Source organism: Culex pipiens, chromosome 2 (genome assembly GCF_016801865.2).
Source record: "Culex pipiens pallens isolate TS chromosome 2, TS_CPP_V2, whole genome shotgun sequence".
Lineage (NCBI taxonomy): Eukaryota > Metazoa > Arthropoda > Insecta > Diptera > Culicidae > Culex > Culex pipiens.
In genome coordinates, this window is record NC_068938.1 from 63,922,346 (window position 1) to 63,938,940 (window position 16,595).

At 39.6% G+C, this 16,595-nt stretch overlaps 3 protein-coding genes across 8 annotated transcripts in view; 1 reads left to right on the forward strand and 2 right to left on the reverse strand.

Annotated features, from left to right (window-relative positions):
• The window catches only part of LOC120420821 (uncharacterized), a 69,826-nt gene that overhangs the window by 15,673 nt on the left and 37,558 nt on the right, over positions 1-16,595 (reverse strand). The window contains exon 1 of one of the 3 annotated variants that reach the window (XM_039583941.2): positions 12,541-12,726. The exons of the other annotated variants lie outside the window; for them this stretch is intronic. Coding sequence (XP_039439875.1) covers positions 12,541-12,624 — 84 coding nt within the window. The 5' untranslated portion in view covers positions 12,625-12,726. Of the gene's footprint in view, positions 1-12,540; positions 12,727-16,595 lie in introns of those variants that run through there. 3 annotated transcript variants of the gene reach the window in all.
• On the forward strand, positions 1,391-8,568 carry LOC120420823 (uncharacterized). 4 transcript variants are annotated; one of them, XM_039583944.2, is made up of 2 exons: positions 1,391-1,566; positions 7,905-8,568. In XM_039583944.2, the coding sequence occupies exons 1-2, from the start codon at positions 1,407-1,409 to the stop codon at positions 8,510-8,512; spliced, it is 768 nt and encodes a 255-aa protein (XP_039439878.1). In that variant the 5' UTR covers positions 1,391-1,406; the 3' UTR covers positions 8,513-8,568. The 4 variants fall into 4 exon arrangements, 3 of the variants coding, with proteins under 3 accessions (XP_039439878.1, XP_039439879.1, XP_039439880.1); XR_005605901.2 differs by lacking the exon at positions 1,391-1,566 and adding an exon at positions 3,771-7,827 and having other exon boundaries at positions 7,905-8,043; XM_039583945.2 differs by lacking the exon at positions 1,391-1,566 and adding an exon at positions 7,751-7,850 and having other exon boundaries at positions 7,905-8,564.
• On the reverse strand, positions 2,786-9,761 carry LOC120420822 (uncharacterized). The gene is made up of 2 exons (XM_039583943.2): positions 9,463-9,761; positions 2,786-3,742 (listed from the first exon to the last, which is right to left on the reverse strand). Exons 1-2 carry the CDS (start codon positions 9,759-9,761, stop codon positions 2,875-2,877), a joined length of 1,167 nt encoding a protein of 388 aa, XP_039439877.1. The 3' UTR covers positions 2,786-2,874.

A 16,595-nucleotide genomic window follows, 5' to 3' on the forward strand; every position in this document is an offset into this window, starting at 1 on the left:
CATCTGTTACTCGGTCAGTAGTGTGGATAGGAGTCTAGAATGTGGGGTTCTACCGCAGCAGCCCCGAACCGCAATAGACAAAGAAGACATCCAAGCTTCAAGAGGAAGAACGCGACAACGGTGTAATAATAGAGTCCATCACTGGGAAGGGTGAAACAGAGGCAATTGGCAACAGCCCCAGCGAAATGTGCAAGAGGTGGAAAAGCGAGCTCGAGCTGCCATCCAGAAGCTACAAAGGCGAGCACAGGGAAATCACGTGTGCAGCCGTCAACGTGCTGAACAAAGAACCTCAGCGAAAACATATGTCTCCTAGCTATGTTGAGCTAGCTTTCTTTACATGTACTGCGCTGGGAGTATATATAACCGTAGAAGGCGAAACGAAGTCACGAGGTACGACTTCCAGGGACCAATCCAGCTTGAGAAGTATCGATACGTCAATATTTTGAGCTGCTGACGAAAAAACAATATTTGAACGTAGTTCTCAACGAAAATGTACTAACATAATGAAACCACCCAAATCATCGCCATCATCAGTATATAAACACGATGTAAACTACCCCCACTTCAGCCGTTACCGTCCTCCCGAACCATAACGATATAAATACATAAGGCACCCGCCCCAATACCAGCGCAGAGTGTGGAAAACATCTGATTCCCGCTGGCAGCAGGACAGCGCAGTGGAGGTAGAGGTGACCATGCGCGAGTGTGTCTTGCTGCCTGCTGTTCGTGTAGATAGCCTGCAGCCTTCTAGTCTTTATCATTCGTTGAGGTAGGCAAGGAATCGAAACCAAGAAAAAAAGCAAAACAACTCAAAATTTACTTTTTCTTCCATTTACGAACACGTTTTCATATTTTCATGCTCATGATGGCCTATGTGTACGTAAGAGGCCCCTAAAGGTGAATATGGAATGGCTCACAGTAACCACCTAGTCGAATCAGCGGAGTCACACTGTATTTAGAACAACCCTAGCCGAGGCGAGGTGAAATATGATCATGTTTTCCTTGAGTTCGGTCGTCGTTGTGGTTGTTGTTGGCGGTGGTGCTGCGCGTAACCTACTCGATCACACGTGGCACGAGTGTTCTCGTAACGGTCGGTGTGCGCAACGTTGCTTGATCAGCTGATAGTTAGGGTGCTTTCAGAGTGGACGCTACTAGCGACGCGACGCGACTTTGACAGGCGAAGCGACTACGCGCGACCATGCGCGACTCATTTGCTGCCAGCAGAAGTCGCGCGCGTATTCAGAGTGGAAGCGACGCGATGCTATGCTACAAGCGATGAGTAAGCGACTGTCAAAATCGTCGCGCGACCAACCTTTGCTTACCGAGGTTCGTCGCCTGTCATTCGCGCGATCTGATCCGGAAGATTTGTTTATTTAGTTTTTTTTTAAGTTTCAAACTCAAGTAAAATGTCCCAGTCCCAGGAAATCGAATCGGAAGACTTGATTTCTGGAGTATTTGAGAGACCCGCCTTGTGGGACCAGGCTTCAAAGTCATACCGTAACCGAGTGGCCATAGATAAGGCGTGGTCAAGTTTGGCCGCCAAACTGCAACTTCCTGACGGCAAAGGTGAGTATCAAAAGAAGGTACTATGTTTTCAAACTTTTGAATGCTTTTAAATGCTTCAGTTGTAATATAATTTGCAAATCAAATTACGATTCCAAAGGAGGGTGGTCGGGGTTAGGCTGGGCCAAAGTGTTAATGTATGGTTCATTACCAAATAAAATTACAACAACAATGGTTTAAGTAAGATTTTTAAAGATCTTCTATGGCAGGGCTGCCCATCCTTTTGGCCCTGTGGGCCAGATCAATTTTTTCTGAAATAGTGGCAGAAGTAATTTTTGATAAAAGATTAAAAACAAATTATGTGTTATTTTCAAAATGTCCTATAAGCTACAGGGTTTCCTATGTTAATAGGACCTTCACAAATAAAAATCCAGAAATAAAACTTATTGATTATCGAGTGTTGCAAACTAGATTAATATTTGTATATAGAATTATAGAAAGAGAGAGGCAAAAAAAAAATGTTTGTTCGATTTATTTCAAACGCACTCCTTTTTCTTCCTGTTTTTTAAGGGATTTTCAAATCTTTTATTTGCAACAATCTTTATTTTCAATTCTCATGCTAACCTTGCTTACTCATTCCAAAAAAATCATGTTCCTGCAAACAGATAAACTTCAAAGGAAGTGCAGTAAAAAAACCATGAAAAAAACAAAAATAAATGATTTTTATCTAATGTTTGTTTTAAAATAAGAAAATTTGATATTCAATTAATTTTTTAATTCAAACACTCAACTTAGTCAACTAATTTATTCAATATTTCATGTACGGAAAAAAGGGCCAGTCATTGAAAATTTTTCAAGATCCGTCGCGGGTCCGATGAGATGGCTTAACGGGCCGGATCCAGCCCGCGGGCCGTGGATTGGGCAGGCCTGTTCGATGGGATTATTTGTTAAATTTTTCAGTAGATAAAAGGTATGCCGGGACCAACATTTTTTCCCATCAGACGGAAGGCGTGATCAGACAAGTCTCGTCTCACTGGGGCCAACTAGGGTGAGATGAAACCACGATTATCACTCATCGCCGGATCGGGTAAAACTTGTTGAACGTGTACTTAAGTTTTGTTTCTAAAAATCATTAAAAAATATATTGTACAACAGCGATGTACCAATTTCATTTCTCTGTGTCTGTTCTGATCTGACAACCCTAACTAAAGGTTGTGGACTTGAACTAATAGAACATTGAATAGCTGGATGTCGTTTTCGGATTACATTTTTAAAGAAAATATTTTAACTGAGATAACTTTTATTGTATCGTTATTAGAGTGCTATAATCAATTCCATCTGAATAAATCGCGAATTCAGTTTGATACACCTTCAAATTTTATTGTTCCACACAAAATCCGAGAACTTCTCTCGGACGACTCGTCCACTGCTTACATTCACGGGATTAGATCGTCTGGCACGGGTTGGCCTAATATGCTGTTGAAAATATTCGACTTCTCTCAACAATTCAGCTGTACCTTCACGGTCGATAATAGTGTTATGTAGCACGCATATGGCTTTCGTTATCAGTTCAGCAGTTGTTACATCGGTTTCGATGGGCTTCCACAAAATACGCCATTTTGCATTAATACCACCGAACGCGCATTCAATGCACTTACGAGCTTTGGACAATCTTTCGTTAAAGTATTCGCCCTTTTCGTCACAATTTCTTCGGGAAAAAGGCCTCAGCAAGTTTGGCAAGAGGGGGTACGCCTCATCCCCGACGAGAACGAATGGGGCAGTAATGTTGGATCCGGGTAGTGGAGCATCTGGGGGGATCCCGAGCTGTCCGGTTCTCATCAGATCATGTAAAGTAGATGCCCTGAATGTTCCTCCGTCGCTCTGTTTCCCAAAAGCTCCAACCTCAATTGTAACAAACTTGTAGTTCGCATCAGCTACGGCTTGTAGGACCACCGAAAAAAACTTTTTATAGTTAAAGTACATCGAACCTGATTGGGGAGGGCACTGGATCCGGATGTGCTTGCCATCGATACTGCCGAGACAATTGGGAAAGTCCCACAACTGCCAATAGCCTCGTGCGACCATCAAAAATGATTGTTCCGTTGGTTGAGGCATGTGCAAAGGCTGAAGGTGGTTCCATATCGCACGGCATGTTTCCTTAACAATCTCTGCGGCTGTAGATACTCCGATGCGGTATGAAAAATGTATTGCGTTGTAAGAAATTCCAGTGGCCAGAAACCTATGAATTAAACAAAACAGCATAGATTGTTTTTTTTTAATAAGATTTATTCTAGTGAAAAATTCGGTTGCATTAATTTTAAAAGTTATGTTATTTTAAGTCTTTCCTTTTTCGATTACCATAATCGATCATCTTAATGATGAAGGCTATAAAATTACTCGAAAAATGAATTTCTTAACTTGACGATTCTGACTTAAGGACGGAAGATTGTAATAAGGGTGGGTTTTTTTTTTTTATACATTTTTAGAAAGGTATTTAAAAGAGCCCAAAAGTTTAAAGATCTAACAACCCTATCAAGAGTTATAAGCACTTAAGTGTTATTCATACACTTTTTTAGGCCAGATCTCAGATATTTTGATGAAAACGATGTTCGGGTCATTATTCGACCCATTGTTGAATGGGTTATCAAAACACTTTTCCAACCAGCCTAAAAGTTTGAAAATTTGACAACCCTATCAAAATTTATGATTGCTTATGTTAATTATACCCTTTTTTGAAGCCGGATCTCACACATGAAAATGATGATAAAAAAAAAATCTATACAAGTCTCCATACAATTTCGGGGGCTGGTGATACAAAATGAGTACGTAAATGTATGAAGTTCTGGATCTTGAGAAGGTATTTTTGATCGATTTGGTGTCTACGGTAAAGTTGTAGGTTATGATTAGGACTTCCCGGAAAAATATGGACACGAAAACAAACGGATTTTTTTAATAAACTTTTTAAACAATAAGTGAAATTTCCAAAATCAAAATTTGAAAAAGAAGAAAAGCTGAGATATTTTCTCTCAGGAATTTAGAAAATCAATTTCTCAGCTTTTCAGAAATATTTTTTCAGGGGTGCATTTTCTTAAAAGAAGAATTCGATATTTTTCAAAAACTCATATCTTCTAAACCAGATTTTTCACCATCACGCGCTATGGCTCAAAAGATGGTGTTTTAGTTCCCTAAAACACATCGAATTTTTTCAAAAAGTTAAAAAAATACAAATTTGCGGAATTTACATACTTTACATAATTTACATGCCCATACTGTATAACCAACCTTCAAAATGGTATGGAGACTTGTATGGAAAAACTGATGATGCAAAATTCCTACTTTGGAAATAGACAATGTATGGACAAAGTTTCATCCAAATCAAAAAAGTAATAACAAATCCCAATTTGCGAAATCTTAGAGAACCACTCAAATGCTTAAATGAGCAATTCTCTACGAAATCGACCATTTTTTTTTTATTTGCCTCAAACTTTGCGGGGGCCATTTTGTGTCATTGGTTCACCCATATAAATCTCCATACAATTTTGGCAGCTGTTCATACAAAAATGGTACTTCAATATTCGAAAATCTGTTACTTCTCAAGGATTTTTTTTGATTGACCGAAGACCTCAAAAAGTTTTAGTTATTGATGAGGACTATTCAGAAAAAATAGGTACATGGAAAAAAAAATGGTGTTTTTTTTTATTACCTTAAAGTACGGTAATAAAAAAAAACAATCTTTTACTTAAAATTTATTGACCTAATTTTTTTAATGTTAAATCGAATTGGTAATTGAAAAGTGCATTACAATTTTTTGATTAAGTGCACCGTTTTCAAAATATATCCATCAAAAGTTAAATTTTGTCCGAAAAATTCAGGTTTTTTATATTTTTTAAAATAGTGTCCATGATTGTCCATTCTTGAAATATTCCTGAATCAACACTAAAATTTCAAAAGGGCCGGCCAAAATTAAACTTTTAATGGCTTTGTGTTGCAAATGGCACACTTATTAAAAAAAACGTAAAATTCTTTTCGATTGCAAATTCTATTTTATATAAAAGAAATGACGTCAAAAAACATATTGTACGAAATTTATTTTTTTTACAAAAACTGCAAAAAAAATACTAAACTCGTCGGCAAAAATTTGGTTCATTCTTCTGATTGGCTTAAAAGATGCGGGGGTTTGTCCCCTAAAACATATATATAATTTCAAATATTAAAAAAAACACGGATTTTGGGAAATTGATTTTTTGTGAAAAAAGGTTAGTTAAAAAATCACCAAAAATTTTACCGTGTACCTATTTTTTCTGAATAGTCCTCATCAATACCTACAACTTTGCCCAAGAAACCAAATCAATCAAAAAAAATATTTTAAAAGTAACAGATTTTCGAATATTGAAGTACCATTTTTTTATGAACAGCAGCCAAAATTGTAAGGAGATTTGTATGGGTAAACCAATGACACAAAATGGCTTTTTTTGTGATAGGGAAGGCCCCCACCAGGTTTGAGCCAAACCAAAAAATATTAGTAAAATCCATTTCCGGGTTTGCTTGAGAATTGCTCAAATGTGTTTAAGTTTTTTGCCTTCCTCACTGAGGTAAGGCTATAATCCTGCTCTAAAAAACAACTTTTTAATAAAAGCTCGAAGACCCACCTTCATGTATACATATCGACTCAGAATTGAAAACTGAACAAATGTCTGTGTGTGTGTATGTGTGTGTGTATGTGTGTATGTATGTATGTGACCAAAATTCTCACTGAGTTTTCTCAGCACTGGCTGAACCGATTTTGATCAAACCAGTTGCATTCGACTTGGTTTAGGGTCCCATACATCGCTATTGAATTGTTTGAAGTTTTGATAAGTAGTTCAAAAGTTATGTATAAAAATGTGTTTTCACATATATCCGGATCTCACTTTTATGCATGTAAACGATGTCTTGATCCATCATCCAACACATCGTTGATTAGGTAATCGAAAGACCTTTCCAACGAGTCCAAAACATTGAAGATCTGGCAACCCTGCCTCGAGTTATGACCACTTAAGTACTTTTTATGTACTTTTTTGAAGCTGGATCTCGCTTAAATGTATGTAAACGATGTCCGGATCCATCATCCAACCCATTGTTGGTTGGATAATTGAAAGACCTTTCCAACGAGCTTAAAACATTCCAGATCTGGCAACCCTGCCTCGAGTTATGACCACTTAAGTGCTATTTATATACTTTTTTTAAGCTGGATCTCGCATAAATGTATGTAAACAATGTCCAGATCCACCATCCAAACCATAGTTGGTTAGGTTATTGAACAACCTTTCCAACGAGTCCAAAACATTGAAGATCTAGCAACCCTGTCTCGAGACATTTCCACTTAAGTGCTATTTATGCACTTTTTTCAAGCCAGATCTCACCTAAATGTTTGTAAACGATGTCCGGATCCATCATTCGACCCATCGTTGGTTAGGTAATCGAGAAACCTTTTCGACGAGTCCACAACACTTAAGATCTGGCAACCCTGTCTCGAGTTATGACCACTTAAGTGATATTTATGTACTTTTTTGAAGCCGGATCTCACTTAAATGTATGTAAACAATGTCCGGATCTATCATCTGATCCATCATTGGTTAGGTAATCGAGAGACCTTTCCAACGAGCTCACAACATTGAAGATCTGGCAACCCTGTCTCGAGTTATGACCACTAAAATGATATTGATGTTCTTTTTGGAAGCCGGATCTCACTTATGTGTATGAAAACATTGTCCAGATCAACAATCCGACATATCATTGGATAGCTATTCAAAATACCTTCCAAACGAGTCCAAAATATTAATTGTCTGGCAACCCTGTATCAAGTTTTGACGACTTAAGTCAGTATTTTGGTTTATTGGTAATTGTTTCCTTACCAATAACCAAGTTTGATAATAAATATCAATCATTTCCTGATCTTTTGCGTAACGAGATCTTCTGGTAACGAGTGAGGAAGGCACCAACCACATAGGTGGATTAAGTTAGTTTTTTAATTGTTTCTGTCCGAATTGTCGACTTATAAAATGTTAAAAAATGAAAAGAATGTATGCAGATTTTTAAACAAAGATGGCGTAAAGAATGGTGCACGCCCGAAATGTCAAAATCACGCAATGGGACCAACATTACAAAAAAAAAGTGTGCCATGGCATGACAACCACACTTTTTTGGTACCACTGAGCGATTTTGACATTCCGGGCGTGCACCATTCGTTACGCCATCTTCGCTTAAAATCTGGATACTATTAATGATCAATTCTACACTAACATTTCATATAGCGCTACGTCTCAGACAAAAGCTATGTACATGGTGCTTTTTGAAACGTTATCGGAGTATTGTCATTCTTTAATATTTTTTTTTATTCTTCAAACAATCCTCTCTTATAGGTTCTGTTGACATTCTCAGGAAGAAGTGGAAGGCTTTGCGCGATATTTACCGACGTGAATTGCAGAAAATCCCAGAAGCACGGTCTGGAGACGCCGCGGACGGAGACCAAAATTATTCGACCTGGGCCCACTTTAAAAGCATGGCATTCGTGCGTGACCAAATGCGGCCAAGGAAAATGAGTGGCAATCTACAATCGGGAAATTCGGTGAACCAACAAGAGCCTGAGGAAAACGAAGAAAATGAGTGCGCGTACGAAGAGGAGCACCTTGACGAAAGTGCGGAAGATACGTTCGAGGTTCCAAATCCGCCTCCTGCCGAATCAGGCAGTCCAGTTGGGCCAAGCCCCCCCCCAAAGAAAAAGAGAATGTCCAAAGACAACAATGTGGCACGGCTGATTGACATCGAAACCAAAAAGCTACAACTGCTGGAAAGAAAGGTGGCTTCAAAAGAGCGAGATGAAGACGAAGCTTTTCTTGAAAGCCTTCTGCCGCATCTCCGAAAGCTGGATCCCGAGCAAAAACTGCTTTGCAGAATGAAAATGCAGAGTGTTGTTCTGGAGCATGTGTATTCCCACGGAAACAGTATTGACGGAAACAACAATGTTTAACTGAATCAATATTCAAAGAAAGAGGTTGTTTGAAATGTAACCTATTGAATTGCAATAAAATTGAATTGAATTACAATTGAAAGAAAAGTCAATACATAATTTCTCTGAAAAATATCCTTAACCGAAAAAATGGCAAAAAACATTTCCAACCATTCCAAAACATTAAAGATCCCTATCAAAAGTTATGAGCATTTAAGTTTTAATTAAACAATTTTTAGAGTTCGACACTTGGATGAAAGTGATGTCCAATTCACCATTTTAATTTTTGTTTTGGTAAGAGGATGACAATAAAAAAAATCTACATCAGGGATACCCCCTGATTCGATTCCTCGGATCGTTTTGCGGTCTTCGACAAAGTTGTTTGTCATGAAATTTTACATAAGAATCTCATACTTGACAATAATCCAAAGCATTTAACGTCAACTTTTGGCGGAAGTTTGAAATTTTTGCCTTTCCCCATATATTTTTATAAATTTTCCAATACAAACTTCAACGATAAAAAGCGACCCTTTACCCCTAACCGATTTGGCTCAAAATTTGAACAGTTACTAATTTTTAACTAAAGAATTGTGCCAGGGGGTATCTCTTACGATGTTCCAAAATTTTCATTTTTTCTTATCAAAAAAAAGATAAAGATTGACGATCTGAAAACCCTATCAAGAGTCATGAGCACTTAAGTGTTAAATTTACACTTTTTTTGATGTCTGGTTGTCTAGGATGCCTGGATCAATCATCCATCGTTGGGTGGGTAATCAAAAAACTTCCAACGAGCCCAAAAGATTGAAAATCTGCAACCCTATCAAAAATATAAACATTTCAATAAAACCAAGTTGTAATTGTAATGCCCTGAAAACAGATTTAAAAATGGTTCAAGTTTGTACTCAACACTTGACATTGTTGCCGAATTATATGTATGTAACCCCTAAACATGAACAGAATATTGAACTTACCTCAATGTAATGAACAGCTTTTCTCTTGGAGTTATCGGGGTTTTGATAAAATTGCTCCACTCTTTCATCAGTTCTGGTTCCACAAGTTTCAGAATATAATTAAATGTGTCCTCTGACATGCGTAGGTAACTCCTAAATTTACCCGGGTCGGCACGTAACTGGGGGTACAGAGTGTGGTACTCCCCATATTGCGCGCGTTCTCGGTTAATTGGGTGAATCCCAAACCTTTTTTCCGAGTTGAGAATAACGTATTTCACCGCTTCAGAGGCACAAAAATCGTCGTCAGAATCTGAATCCATTTTTTGACACAACTTGAACTAGTTTTGTATATATTTGAATGTTTGTTTTTCCCCCAGTCGCGTCGCTTTAAGTCGCGTCCACTCTGGGGCGGAAATCGAGTCGCGCGTTGTCTCTCGCAGTCGCTTCACCTGTCAAAGTCGCGTCGCGTCGCTAGTAGCGCCCACTCTGAATGCACCCTTAGTGTGGTGCGCTACCTGTTCAAGGGGAGGAGCACTATTGAAGAATGAGCTTCGAGAACGTAAATCTTGAAAGTTGAGTGGGGATATGGAGGAAGCTTCCGTGTTGACTTTGGATTATCTCTCTGCTTTAAGGGTGCTTGAGAGGATGATTCGCTTAAAAATTTGAAAAAGTTTGTTTGACGGACTAAGGATTTGTTCCTAATTTATAAAATTTGCCCTGTTTCAAAATTTCTAAAAGTATTGATATTTTTCAAAAGAAAAAATAATCATTATTTCAAAAACTAAAAATAAACATTTATAATCAATTGTGAACAATCTCGAATACACAATAAAACGTATAGAATTGCACTTTATATTTAATTCGACCCTTAAAGTTTTCGGAACACAGATTGATAAAAGATGTAAATAACACTTCAGGATATTTTTGCCGTTCTTACTAAAGAATGTTATAGGGTTTGATTTCACCTCTATGCCATGGAAAATTTTATTTCAAGCATTTGCCCCTCCCTCCCCCACCCCCTCAAAAATTCTTCAAAAAATCAGCAGCAAAAATAACAAGAAAATTCAAATTTTCATATAAAAACATTTGATTGGAAGCGATTTAAAATACATTGTATTGTAATACGTTTATTTTTGTATTTTAATTTAATAGGGCACTTTTTTAGATTTTAGTCAAAGCTCCAATAAACACATTTTTTTTTCGCCCAAAAAGCAAAAAAAAAATAATAATATTAGAACATTTGACAAATTTTGAATTTTGGGAACACAGATCGGAAAAAGACATGAAACTATGGGAAAAAAATATTTTCATGAATTCATTGAAATTTTGCATACTTTGAAGAAGAAGCATAACTGTAATAATGTATAAAGCATTTTGTGATAGTGTTTGCTTCAAAATTTTGAAAAATGAGCTTGAAATGTGAAATTCGTCTTTTTCAGTTTTTTGCCTCCCCTTGACCTTGAACAGAGCCAAGAGAGAAATTTGTTTTAATAAAATTTGTACCAGCCTTATGAACTTGTCATAATTGCGATATCTGGCCGTTATTTTCGTTCTTACCAAATTCCCCGTTTATTAAAATCAATTTCTCAACTCGAAATATTGCTTGCTATTTTTCTTAGTGCTTCCAAAAACTTGAGTCTCGAGGCAGGCTTCCCGTTTCGCCTTACACAATTCGGGTTTGAAACCAAGTTGTGAGGATTTGAAATACAGTACAGACTCGATTATCCGAAGGCCTCAGAAAAATTTCACTTCGGACAATCGTTTTTTTTTTCTTTGTATAATTTTTGTTTGACGAGCTCAAATATGACCCCAACACTATTCTAAAGTGATTTAGAAATCTTAAATCCACGTTGGTGGCCAAAATGGCGATGATGGTGTATTGAAAAAATGCATTATATATATCAACCCCTCAAATTTTACTTAAATTGGGTCGTAAACTCGTATCTAATGTTGAACGTAAGAAAATAATCCTTCCACATTTCGTCGTTGTCGTGCTATCTTGCCACAATTACATTTTTGACCAAATTGAGTTAAGAACGCCATTTGCCTAAACCATTTTCACAGATTCCCTAAATGAGATTCCAATACCGCGATATTCAACAAAAATAGAAAAAAAAAACTCCGGGCATTGTTGTCACTCTTCATATGAAGAAGTTTCAATCTTGTCGTGCTATCTTGACACAACATGAAAATTGCTGTAAGTGTGACTACTGGCCAAAGGGATTTCATGTCAGAACGCGTTTGACACACGTACATGCCCGACTACCGTAAACATTTGTAATTATAACTCAGGACTCTGGTAATTAAATTCAACAAAACTTCGGAACAATGCACAGACAATGTCAACCAAACAAAATGTGTTTGATATTGTTTGCTTTGCATGCTCTAGCTTCTGTTTATTCAAGGTTAAAACATTAAAACGCGTTTTTCTCGAAACGTCAAAAAACGACGTGCGACAAGATAGCACTACAACGTCGGAAAGGAATCGTCAAAAATTACGACGATAACTGAAAAAAATCTAAATTTATTATTTTTGCGAACTTTGAGGAAATGGCCCACGAGGTTCATAGTGCTTTGATTTAATCCTTCGTTTTACAGGCGTTCAATTGGGACACAAAACTAATTCACTAACTTGCATAACCATTTTTATACGAAGAAAATTGAGTTTATATAAGTATTATCAATTCAAGTAATGGAAAATCCCCATGATTCCCATATAATTTCCTCGATTCGGAGATACATAACTCATATTTGTTAATCTCTCTCGTCCCGTTATGTATGCGTCTGCACGGAAGGTATCACCAGCACATATACACACACCAAAATATCCAACTTGTTCATCCTCCATGCTCGTCGTGATCCCACTATCAAATCATTCCCTGTCTGCATGTCCATTTGTTATTCCCGTCCATGGTCCATGTGCTCCGGGTTTGGTGCCTTCTCAATGTACTCATGTATAAATAACGCAACATAAAGTTTGGCTCTTTCCTTTCGCCCAGGATCTTCTCAATTAGTGCCCGAAACACCACAAAGCAAGGAAAAAGGGCACTTTGCTGTGTTCTCCACAGAGAATCTCGAAAAAGAAGCTGTTCACATTACCCCATCTTCATCGCTGCTGCTCAACTCCTGATCCTCCTCCTCAACCTCGGGTTCTGGCACTGCTGGATTGTGTCTGATCCACATAACTTCTGTACTGACGATGTCACACTACAGCGAACGCAACCACGTGGAGCAATTACCAAGCCACAATTGAACGTAATGCACTTTCAACTTCCAGTCACTTGAACGCTTCGCGTGAGAGTGCCGTTCTGATTGTGGACCCGTCGCTGCTGGCTGCCCGTTGGTCTTCGTGATAACCTTTCACGGAGGTTCTCTCCGTGCTAATGGAGTTTGATTGGGTATGTTTACAGAAAAAAGAGAGAGGGGAGCATCCATTATGATGGCTCATCATTAACGTATGCTGAGAGTCGTAGATCGGTGCATGATTGGGTCGGAGAGTATCTGTAAGAGAAGTCACTATCGGAAAGGGTTTATGTTTTGACTTGCTCTCGTGCAAATGTCACTGATAAGACGGGCTGGCGATCACGCTGCACCGTACCGTTGGTCATAGTCCAACTGGTTTGATCCGGCTACGTGGCAGATCCGCGATACCCTTTTTACGTTATACGGGAACAACGTAATTTCTAAAAGGGAGGATCGCGGTCGCGATCGTGTGTCTGCTGGCACGTAGCAAAGTTGCGTTGTCCAAGTCAGGTCAAGATGTCAAAGTCTCATTAGCGTGGCGGGTGATAAGAAGCGTTCCATTGTGTGGGAATCGCGGGATTGTTCAGTCATGCGCTGACCGACTGATCAGCGCGACGTCAAAGTCCCAGCAGAGATGGAAGTTCCACACTCCACCACACTCGGCTGGTGCGCAACTATTTTTACCAACACGTGGCCGTGTACATCTTGTTGTTGTTGTCGATGTTGTGGCGATGCCCGAAGGTCCAAAAAAAGAAAACGCTCAAAATAGTTGAGCTCGAAGTTCTGGTTCTACGAATATAACCGTGAGGCAATCGAATCCGCTTGAGCGTTCGCTTGCTCGAGCAAAGTGTAATCGAAATGTCATAATCTTATCTGCCTACCCCCCGTTGAAACCGCTGAAGTCTGGTGCCTGCATTTATGATAATTACATAGCTTGGACAGTGATTGCCAATAAGACCACAGCGTTATCTTACACTGCATCAAACCAGTTGTGGTGGACTCACTTTCTCTGATCTCCCGGAGTTGAGACACCTCAGGCTATCATCTTCTACCTGTCGGCCACAATACGCTGTAGATAGTCACCAATCACTAGACTTGCGACGACCCCCTCAAGAAGGAAACGAAGATGATACCATTGTGTTGCGCAGAATAACAAACAACTCGGCGACTTGGCGTAATTAGTACCGGCGGTGGGCCTTACCTGCAACAAGAGAGAGAGAAAGAGGAAAGAAAGGAAACTTTTAATCTTTATGTTCTTGTCTTGGCCGACCGAGAAAAAGAAATGTATTAATGAGCGATTGTGTTTGCGTTGCAAAAGTGGCCACACATAGAAGGAAGCGCAATTGCGGCGCGGCGACACATATGACTCAATCCATCTTTTAGAAAGCGTCAAGGCCCTAGAAGTCGGAAAAGAAATCGCGTTGATGGGAGTGACGTGCGCGAAGACAAGTGGCACAAATCCATACTTGCGTGGTCATTTCCCGAATCTTGGAAGCTTTGTTTCTTTAAAATGTTCTTCTGAACAAGAACCTAGTGGAATACAGCTCAACCAAACGTCTACACGGAGAAAAATCAGTTCCCAAAATCGTGAAAATTGAAACCAAAAACATTGTTCAAATTCGGTAAAAACTTATCAAGCAATTTGAACACTTTGTTCGTGGTTTCAAAATTCATGAACGCTTGTTCATGATCTTGGAGACTGCTTTTTCTCCGTGCAGATGCAGCAGGTTACTACTGCAGGTAATACCATTGGAACTTTGCACTCCGGCGCTGATACCGCGCGACTAGGGCTATTATTAACCACTTGCCATTTCACTCCGTGATTGCACATTGTACGAGCATCCACCTCAAGTGGAATCAAGCTTTCCGGACATGATTCCCGCGCAGCACAGCTGTACCGTACTTGACTGCCCCAACCAACCGTCCCCGTCAACAGAGGGGGTGATAAACAGTACCCCCACTACGCTGCTGCTGCGTAATAGGAAAAATGAAAACGATTAAAAAGAATAAATAATTAATAGGTCTTTGGCTCGTGCAGGGCGGTATTCAGCTGGGTCGACTGAATACGGGTCGTCCAGACGCGTTGCGAACCGGTCTGGTTTGCGTTGTTCTGTTTTTGTTGAGCTCGCCGCCGTCAACTTTCTTCTGTACCCAAAGCAAGACAGCAGTGAGAGAGGAGGCATCTACAGCTATAATACATTATAAGTCAGTTTTTTTTTGTGTTGCCTTCCTGTCAGCGCGTCATGACAACGAAACGGTTGGAAAAGGAGTTCGCCGCGGAACTAGTTCAACCTGTCGTCGCCCACAGGGTTCTGGGTGGCGAAACGGAACGGTTAGGATGCGTTCGAGGCCATTGACCGGTTGGTGTCGGGTTGGGGAGTTATGTAAAGTACTTTAGAACGCTGAGGAGCATTACTTCATGAAGTTCCCTTAATCCTTTCATATGTGAAAATTCATTGGTATAACTTGGTATTACCAAGATGTTTTGTTTTTGAGCTCGTTCCTTACCAAATATTATATACATATATACATCGATCTATAGTGAATCATGGAGCTTCTATCCAGATCATTGCACCAAGTCACAAGTGTTGTAGTTTGTACCAGTATCTGTTGAATGTCAGAGTAGACCCCACGAACTATTATTATTGATCATTTAGGAAAAAATAGTTTACATGGACCAATTCATCTGCAATATGCACAGTCTGTGAGTCTTTGGGATTCTCACGTATACACTACATCACACAATCCTTTATTGACGCTTGACACCATTTTGCGTGTTTGAAATCAGTTCATGATCAACATCGTACACACTTCTACAGACTTCTACGTTTTTTGGCATGCACCGCCTCGTTGTCGTGGTGGTGCAACTAAACCTGCCCCGTCCTGAGTAGTGTACGGCATTGGGTAGATGCTAAACACATCGTGTGACGACGACAATCCGTGAACACAACTTTGCTAGGGTAGGGTGTCCCAAATTGGAACCCCATATTAATTTGTTGCTTTTTAAGCTTATACATCCTCAAACTGATCGTTATTTCTTTCGATTTGAAGTATTCTTGAGTTCAAATCACAAAGAACCTTTGTCAATCCACAAGCATCAGACCGCAGAACCGTGAAACCAAGTCCGCCCAACCGTCAGAGCACTGGCATCGATCATTCGTCAGTGAAAAACGTGTCTCCAATCTGTCTGCCAGATTTCAGCAGCTCTCTCTCTCTCTCTCTCGCCGCAATACCCCCGCGTATTATCGGAGGAAACCCGCCACCACACTTGAGTGACATTGTTTGCGGTGCTATTTTCAGCACGTTCTGCGAACGCTCGTTTGTTGTCGTTTTGGGTCGAGTTTTTTTGCACTTTTGGTACAGATTTACGCTGGGCGGCACGAATTCGTGGTGAAATGGTTCAGAATTTGATCTACCGCAGTCAAATGACCCAAAAAAGATCAAAATGATCACGCATTACCCTAAATCCCTCCTCTGAATTGGCTTCATCAACCGCGCCAGCTTGTTGTCGCAAGGCGTCTCACACCGATGACGACCGTTTCTTCATTCTCTGAGGCTGCAACGTTTGCGTGGCGTATGCTACTCAGGGACACGCTGGTTTTGCATGCTGCTGATTGGTGCCATACCTTTGTAGTGTTTTATCGACGCTTTTTCGAGATGACCAATTTCGAACCTTGTCAAAAGCCGGCTGACAAACATGACGAAGAAGCACTCGACGACGACGACGAAATCTGTGGGTGATGTAACGTCGGGCAATAAACGCACACACCCATCTGATGGAATAGAAGGTTGATGTCTGCCTGATGATTTGTTTTAAATTAGACGTAGACATCGAGATGTTTAATTAGCAGTAAATTTGTAGGTTGTAAAATCATCGTAAGGTGATGTCAACTTGAATCGTCATGCCTAAG